At 46.4% G+C, this 9,122-nt stretch overlaps 2 protein-coding genes across 2 annotated transcripts in view; one reads left to right on the top strand and one right to left on the bottom strand.

Moving 5' to 3' along the window:
- LOC138980703 (E3 ubiquitin-protein ligase TRIM45-like) overlaps positions 1-6,012 on the bottom strand; it is a 14,325-nt gene extending 8,313 nt beyond the window's left edge. Inside the window, exon 1 of the mRNA XM_070353611.1 lies at positions 5,341-6,012. Coding sequence (XP_070209712.1) covers positions 5,341-5,730 — 390 coding nt within the window. The 5' untranslated portion in view covers positions 5,731-6,012. The remainder of the gene's footprint in view (positions 1-5,340) is intronic.
- LOC138980704 (uncharacterized) lies at positions 2,090-3,772 on the top strand. Its single transcript, XM_070353612.1, has one exon. It carries the CDS (start codon positions 2,090-2,092, stop codon positions 3,737-3,739), a length of 1,650 nt encoding a protein of 549 aa, XP_070209713.1. The 3' UTR covers positions 3,740-3,772.
- Positions 6,013-9,122: the final 3,110 nt, after the last annotated feature.

The raw sequence follows: 9,122 nt of genomic DNA on the forward strand, positions 1-9,122 counted from the left end.
GGTCCACCTCAGCGACTGGCGGCTCTGTTGACTCGGGAACCAGGGGAAGACAGAGTAGAGCGACTGGTCGAACTCAACATCCAGCGACAGCCATCAGGGTTGTGCAGTGGAATGCAGAAGGCATCCAGAGAAAGAAACCAGAGCTACAGGCTTTTCTGAGAGACAACAACATCGACATTATCTGCATCCAGGAGATCCACCTGAAAGAAGACCACAGATTCTTCGTCAGAGATTATGACACCTTCCGACGGGACAGGCCGACCGGACACAAGGGTGGAGTTCTCACCCTAGTCCGACACAACATCCCGGCAGCTATGACGGCACAGACGGCAGACGGCGACCTTGAGTACATCACCATCAAGACCTTCCTGCAGGGAGAATAACTCTCCATCACCAACGTCTATAGCCCACCTACCACCAAGCTGGACATCCACACCAACCAGCTCCCAAACGAGAAACATCTCATCGTTGGCGACTTCAACGGCCACTCCCCAGCATGGGGCTACGACAGTACTGACGCAAGAGGAGAAGACATACAGGACTGGATGACCGACAACCAGCTCATCCTTATCAACCAGCCAGATGACAAGCCATCCTACTACTCCAGAGCTTGGAAGAAAAGCTCAACCCCTGACCTTGCCATAGCCACAGAAGAGGTAGAAAAAAGGACCACCAGAACTGTCAACGACCAACTGGGAGGAAGTGACCACTTACCCATCACCCTCTCCATTGCTGACATGAAGACCATCCTGGAGTACCACAGAAAGAAAGCCAACTGGAACTTCAAGAAAGCCAAATGGACCAAGTACCAGCTCCATGCAGAAAGCCTTTGCAACACCACCTTCACGGAGGACATCTACCACAACGTAAAAGAGCTGACACAGACCATCCTAGTGGCTGCCAGGAAGTCCATCCCCCGTGGCTTCATGAAGGACTACAAACCTTACTGGAGTCAGAGGCTGGCCTGCCTGCACCAGCGACTCCCAGAAGCCAGAGAAAGCATGGAGCAGTCCCCATCCGCAGAAACAACGACCATGCACAACCAACTGAAGGAGGATTTCAACAAGACCAAGACACAAGAACTGCAACAAAGCTGGCAGGAAATCACCTCCACCATTGGCCTCGATTCAGACACAGGGAAACTCTGGCGTCTCACCAAAATTCTAAACGAAGACAGCATGGAAACACGGGGACCTACAGTACTATAAGACAGCGGAACCTTCCACACTGGAAAAAGAGCAGCAAATCTCCTTGCCGACGTCTTTGAGACCAAGAGCACCATCAGAGACCCACCCCAAAGAAAGAAGGAAGTTGCAGAACAACTTGAAATCAGACTCCGACAGCAGAGAAACGCAGCCCCACCAATGATCTCAGATCTTACCATGGCAGAGCTCGTCGATGCGATCAAAAGACTCAAGTGCAAGAAAGCGCCCGGAAAGGATGGAGTCTGCAACGAGATGATCAAGCACCTCGGGCCTGCTGCCAGAACTAAGCTCCTTGAGCTCTTGAACCAGTCGTGGAGATCCGGCGTCTTCCCCTCAGCATGGAAAGAGGCCACCATCATACCCATCCTGAAGAAGGACAAGAACCGCAAGCAAAAGACAAGCTACAGACCGATCAGTCTACTCAGCTGCCTCGGCAAGACCCTCGAGCGCATGATCAACAAGAGGCTGATGTGGCACCTGGAAACCAACAACCTGATCACCAATGAACAGTCCGCCTTCAGGAAGAACAGGAGTACTGAAGACCAGCTGATCTACCTCACCCAAACAATAGAGAATGCCTTCCAGGAGAAGAAGAAAGTCATTGCCACCTTCATTGACCTCTCCAAGGCCTTCGACAAGGTGTGGAAGGAAGGCCTCCTCCTGAAGCTATTGACGGCAGGAATCGCTGGACGAATGTTCAACTGGATCAAGAGCTTCCTGTGCCACAGAACCGCGAGAGTCAAGCTTGACGGCAACCTGAGCTACGCTGTGAAGATCAGGGAAGGAGTCCCCTAGGGAGGAGTAATATCGCCCACCCTCTTCGTCGTCTTCATCAACGACATCACCAACACATCTCCAGAGCCCTACACGCAGATGACTTTGCGATGTGGAGCGCTGCCGAGTCCACCGCAACCGCCAAAGTCCGGATGCAGGAGGCCCTCAACATCACCTCTAAGTGGGCGACAGACTGGTGTGTCACCGTGAACAGCCTCAAGACCGTAGCCACCTGCTTCTCCCTCTCCAATTCCAAAGAGACCCTCCAACTGACCATCAACAACCAGGCAATACCACAGGAAGACACCCCTACCTACCTAGGTATCAAGCTAGACAAGAAACTCACCTGGAACCCACACATCAAAGAGGCGGAGAAGAGGGCTACGAGAAGACTCTCCATCATGAAGAAACTGGCTGGCACAAAGTGGGGAGCCAGCAGCAACATCCTCAGACAGGTGTATACGGGACACGTCCGCCCTGTGATGGAGTATGGAGCAGCAGCCTGGGCCACAGCTGCGAAGAGCAACACCAGCCGGCTCAACAAAGTGCAGAACGCAAGCATGCGCATCATCACAGGGGGACTGAAAACTACGCCCAAACACGCCCTTGAAGCCACCACCAGACTCCCTTCCCTGGACCACCGACGAGAAGAGAAGGTCATCGAGCAGTACGAGAAGCTGCAACGACTCCCCTCTCACCCAGCACACCAGCACACCCAACAGCTGACGAAGAACAGGCTGAAAAGAAGCAGTTTCAACCATCTGGCCAAGCAGCTACAGAGAACCCAAACCAGCTTCCTACCTCGCACCCCTGAAGAACAAGAGCCCCTCCAAGACGCTGAAGAGTGGAACAGCCAGCTCAGCAAGGTGCTCTTTGTTACTGACATGCCAGGAGTGACCAGCAAGAGAGAGCAGCAGGACGCAGTCCTCAAGAACCTCACGCTGGAGATGATGCACCAGGACTACAACGCCTCAGTATGGACTCACATCTACACTGACGGGTCCTCAGATGGTGCCATCAAAAACGGAGGAAGCGGGATCCTGGTACGCTACCCAGACGGACACACCCTTTCAAGATCCCTGCCTGTCGGAGAGCTGTCATCCAACTACCGGGCAGAACTCACCGCTCTCAGAGAAGCAGTTAGCCTGGTCAACGAACACACACCCTCTCACGCCGTCTTCCTGACCGACTGCAGATCCGCCGTCCAAAGCCTGCAGTCGCCCAAAGAGCAGCTGGAACGAGACACCCAGCGTCTTCTTTGTACTCTCTCCCAGAGCACAAACGTCGCTGTCCAGTGGATCCCTGCTCACTGTGGCCTCTTAGGGAACGAGGAAGCGGACAGACTGGCCAAGACTGGCAGCCATCTGGAGCAGACAAGACCAACAGTCTCTTACAGTGAAGCCAAAACCCTGGTGAAAAGACACTACCAAACCACCTGGAATGCCCAACACAGCCTGCCATCTGATGATCAGATGCCCAAACTACAGCACCATCAGCAGACCATCCTCTTCCGCCTACGGACTGGACACTGTCGACTGCGTGCCCACATGCACCGCCTTGGTCTGTCGCACACACCGAACTGCCCGTGCGAAACAGGCCCACAGACCCCGGAGCACATCCTGCAGACCTGCCCGCTCCACCAAGAAGCCAGAACCGATCACTGGCCCCAAGGTGCCACACTGCAGGAGCAACTCTGGGGCACCAAAGACTCCCTGATCCTGACCACTAGCTTTATTCAAGCTACAAAACTTGAAGTCTGACCTGAGGCCAAAAATCCTGGAACGCTGAAGAAGAAGAAGGTGCATATTTACGTAATGAACCATGTATCCATAATCCAATACTGGCAATAGTATGGTCCAAGTAAAGCCCCAATGCATTGAAGCTCAACATGACTATTAGTTATCAGGAGTTTTCAGACAGCACAATTTAACTCTCAAGCCTCCAGTGTTCTGTTCCATCTTCACTTCTCTCCATATCATTCAGTCAACAATTTATAGATACTGTGATGAAATTGGACGCGGAAAAATAGATTACTCCAGCGGAATTCGTAAGTTGTGTCCGCGGAAATCCGCGGATTCGCGGAAAAGTCCCACCCCTGACAAGAGATACGCAAGATAGCAAAACAAAACTACCTGTTCTGGATAGATAAATGATTTGGCTTTCTTCTCGTATGTAAAAGTTGCCAAGCTGCGCCTATTCTGAATTTGTGTCGATATTTTAATTGGTACGTCACGTCAGGTCGATTTGGGGGGTACCCTTACTTCGGCGGCGGTCACGTGATACTTAAAACAGAAATCTTTGATCCGAAAAGTGTACCAGGTAGCTAAGTGAAGGGCTTTGAATGGCATATAAAGTTTGAATAAAATGACACGGGAATGAGTGTTTTAGTTATGGTACGAAAATGGGTGCAATAATTTGTTTGCTCAGTTTAGATGTGTAATGTTTACTCTAAAATATTGCATAACATTAGATAAATTTTGTTCGTATGTTGAGGCATGCTTTAATAATAATAAGGGTATTTATAGGGCGCAGATCCTAAAACAGTTCTAAGCGCCTTTGTGGAGATCAATAATACTATAGTGTGTGTATGCATGTGTGTTAGTGAGTGTGTGTTTGTGTGTGTGTGTGTGTGTGTGTGTGTGTGTGTGTGTGTGTGTGTGTGTGTGTGTGTGTTTGTATGTGTGTGTGTGTGTGTGTGTTTACGTTTGTGTGTTTGTGTGAAAGAGGTCGAGATTGAGACACACAGAGACAGATATATATACAGAGTGAGGATAGTGTACAATAAATCAAAACAGACAACATGAGGGGGGGGGGGGGAGGAAAGTGTTTGCTTAGGCCAAAAAAAAAATAGGTGTGGTTACGGTATCATAGCCCCAAAAATAGGGTAGGAAGGTAGGCAATCACTTTTTTTTTTTTTTACTTTTTTTTTCTAATGTATACAAATTAAACCTACTTGACAGGGAAATAAGTGTGCGACTCGAGCGCTTTCGCTTTCATTGCGTTTTCTGCACTCGTTTACTTGGTTTTTTTGGGTATTTTTTTGACAAATGCAATAAAAAGTTATAGGGTCGGCCCAAAAAAATAGGGTAGGTCGGGTTACCGTAACCACACCTATTTTTTTTAGGCCTTATGAATCGCTTAAAGGTGATTTCGTTTGAACTTTGAAAAATGAGGTTAAACACACTGAGGTTAAGACAAACGATTGTGTAAACTTAAAGTACAGACGGATGCTCTCACAAGTGAAAATCTGGAAAGGTTTTGAAATGATAAGCTACTCTGCCGTGTAGTGTGTCTGCAGCCAATAGTCTCGAGGTAAACATGTTTCATGGAAACAAAAATCAAGAATAAAAGCATTCCTTACCTGTAAATCTGCCACGCCCCCGTCAGGCACAGGGACAGGAGCTCGACACATAGGACACAGCAATACAGCTTTTCTGGCGTCATGACCGCTTGTGTTGACGTCATCAGGCTCCCCTTTGCTGTCCGGAGTCTCTTGCGTTTTCTTTTCGTTGTCATCGGTGTTCGTCTCAGACTGTGCTTCTTCGCCTTCAGGTAGCCGGTTACCGTCTTCAGGGGGATTTCCAGGAGTTGCTTTGGTAACTGAAGCATGTAAAGCGGTCAGACAGGGAAGGCAAAAGGTGTGAAAACACGGCAAGATTTTAGGTGTACGCCCTCGGTAAGGCTCCATACACAGACCACAGGTGTGACGAAAGTCTTCCTCCTTCCGTGTTGACGCTCCGCCCGTCGCCATTTTGGATTGTGCGCTTGAATCAAACTTCACACCGAGAAAGACTGAAGACTAAGGCTCACAGTCTTGCTGGATTTAATTTTCACAGTCGGTGTTCTGCAGACATTGCGATGAAGAGACATGTACTAATTCTGTCACTGGTAGAAACAAGCTTACTTGAGTTGCAGTGTACAAATCAAGGTGAAATAAAACACCCAACACACCAGGAGCTAAAACACTCCTCTGCTTGCATTCAGTCTAATACACTCGGTGTATGAATAGAACACTTGCTACAGTGTCGCTGTAGTGTGGTGATCTGTATAGCGAAGTTAGGGCAGTGACAAACATGTTACCGCGCTATTTCGCTGCTTACTGCAGAGTGAAGCGCTTTACTGCCTACGTAAGGAGATAAACAGAAAGTCGAATTTTTCAGAAACGAAACTTGCTTGTTTATTGGAGCGCTACGTCGTGTCTGTGTCAGTGTGTGCAAAGAGGGTGTCATCTTGGTTTAAAACACACACACACACACACACACACGCTGCATTGCGTCTGTTTTAATTTATGATACATTATCTTCTCTCTCTGTATCTGTCTGTGTGTGTCTCTCGACCTCTTACACACACACACACACACACACACACACACACACACATACACACACACACACACATCGTGGCAAGACCATAACCTTTATTATAATCGAAGTTTCAAATGGAAGCATGTTAATGTTATTGTAATTCAATCTGACGACGATCTCTTTCCTGCTTTCATGCGATGGTAAACAGACAGAATTGGTTCTGTTCTGTTCACACACTACTTTCAGTCCACCTACCTGCAAGGGTCAAGTCCCAAGAAATATGTCTCTGTATTCCTATCGTATCACTCTGCTCCTGTTTTGTTTTCTTTCACACACATTTTCCCTTCTTTTTTGACGGGTTTCTGAACAGCAAACTCTAAAACAAATTCTTTTCATCACAAAAGCGACCCTCAAAGCTAACCGAGACTAGTTGAGGCTGTATCAATGCGCCTCGCCAGCAGGTTGTTAAATGGATTTTTTAATAATAATAATAATAATAAGAAGAACATTTATATAGCGCTAAATCAAAAACTTTCGTTAAAAAGGCTTGCTCTAAGCGCTTGACATCTAAACTAAAACGTCATTCACACTCTTTACAATGATGTACAAGAACTTCATGTCACACTCTTTCATTCAGTATAGCACCATTCACACAGTTGTTATTCTGTACAAGACAATAAGTTAGTGGTTATCGAGTGGTTATCGACAATTTATCCTACATACGTGAGAGATACACCCGTGAGATAATAATCGTTCAAATCACACGTGTGTATATCATGTAAATGAGGTCATGTCAAGCAAGTCTGGCAGGGACCTGTTTTTCCACTGCTTATGATGCCAAAGTCACCGAGACAAACGTCATTATAGAAACAAAAATTGCGCTCGCTAATTACCCTCGATGAATCTTTAGAACTAACACGTCACGCCACACTTTCAGAGTGACGTTTCTTTGCTTTGACGTAATAGATTGCACGAGGCTTTAGAAGAGATCGAGGTTCCAAAACAAGCGTCTTCAATTTAGCTGCCTCGTCTGCAAGACATTTTCAGTAAAATACACGTAAGTACAGTACGTAGGATAAACAAAATACTACATGACTTGCTGTGTCGTACCAGATTTACACTCGTTGCTTTTTCAAATAGTGAACAGCTCGCTTTCGCTCGCAGTTCAATATTTAAAAAAACAACTCGTGTAAATCTGGTACGACACAGCAAGCCATGTATTAAAGACCGGTAATTTTTTAATGAGTTGGGGCATTCTGACCAATCACAGGATCTGTTTCATTAAAACGCAAACTTGATTGAATTACAATGTGTAATTGAATTTTAGTTTATGAAACATTAATCTCAATCGCTTCATAAAAACACAACTAAGAAAAATCACACGAAGATATTAAGTTCCATCATATCATCTGAACACATCACACGACTTCAACCCAAAGTCCCGATGAATCCTTTTTATTACACGTGGGCATGCATTATAGGTGTTCATCTGTTTTGATGGGGCTTCCCGAATGAGCCAGCCAGAGCTTATAGCCTTGTGCATATATTTGTTCCTCCATTCTCTCCAGAGAAGAGAGTCTGTAAGGCTACTGATCTCAGAAGCAGACAATGGCAGGTCTACCTCGGAGGCGCCCATGCCTTGGGCAGCTTCTTTAGCGGCTTTGTCCGCTTTCTCGTTGCCAGGCACGTTCACGTGTGCTGGACACCAGACCAGGTTAAAGGCACAGTAAGCCTCCCGTAAACCATCACAGATACTGTCAGGCTTTTACACACAGTACAAACACCCTTCCATTTGAACGCTCACCAACCGGGAACATCCTAGGTGCCCTACGTAAAGAGCGAGCAATTTTCAAAGAATATATTTTTGCGTGGTTTATCTTACCCCTGAGCCATCGTGAACCCGTGTGATCCAGTTTCCCTTTTTTACAAAGTAGTCGTCAGTTAGTAATTTGAATGCGACTCAATGTGAGCTTATCTGCAATAGCACGTTATTATGTACCTCTGACTATGCACGAAACAAACGGCTGTGGTTCACAAGAACTCTAGCGATGGCTTTTGACTGTTCAGAGGAACTGGCGATGCCTATAAACCGTCGTCTGCTACGAGAACCACGACCTTGCGTGACCCTGCTTCCGGGCTTTTCTTTTTTCAAACTTTCAAAACTTCGAATTGTACTGATCTTGTCTTGATCAAAATTTTTTTTTATGATTTAAGAATGTTTGTGTAACAAGCTGTCAATTTAGTATTTAGATTTTAAAAGTTAGGTCTAGCGCCAAAACGCACCACGGTCCGATTGTCTCTGAGCAATCGGCGCAAAATTAATTCTTTAAAAATTGCTCGCTCTTTACGTAGGGCACCTAGGATGTTCCCGTTTGGTGAGCGTTCAAATGGAAGGGTGTTTGTACTGTGTGTAAAAGCCTGACAGTATCTGTGATGGTTTACGGGAGGCTTACTGTGCCTTTAATATTGACTAGTGAAGAGGTCATCACAAATCATCGCAAAAACAAAACAATCTCACAATACTTCAAAATAACACGATGAATCGATATATTTGTTTCACTTCGAGGAAACCATTATTTTAAGCACAAGAAAAAAGGGAAATTATTCAAAACCGGAGAGAGAATAAGTATATATTTATTCAAATGAACATAAAGAAGACTGTTTGATACTTTTTTGCGCGCGCGCGCGTGTGTGTGTGTGTGTGTGTGTGTGTGTGTGTGTGTGTGCACGGTGTGTGTGTGTGTGCGTGTGTATCTATCGATAAGCACCAAGACAAATGCACACAAAAAGTCAAAATAAACGTTTCACCTTTTTAACAGATACGAGTAACATGCACTGT

This window comes from Littorina saxatilis, linkage group LG11, assembly GCF_037325665.1.
Source record: "Littorina saxatilis isolate snail1 linkage group LG11, US_GU_Lsax_2.0, whole genome shotgun sequence".
NCBI lineage: Eukaryota > Metazoa > Mollusca > Gastropoda > Littorinimorpha > Littorinidae > Littorina > Littorina saxatilis.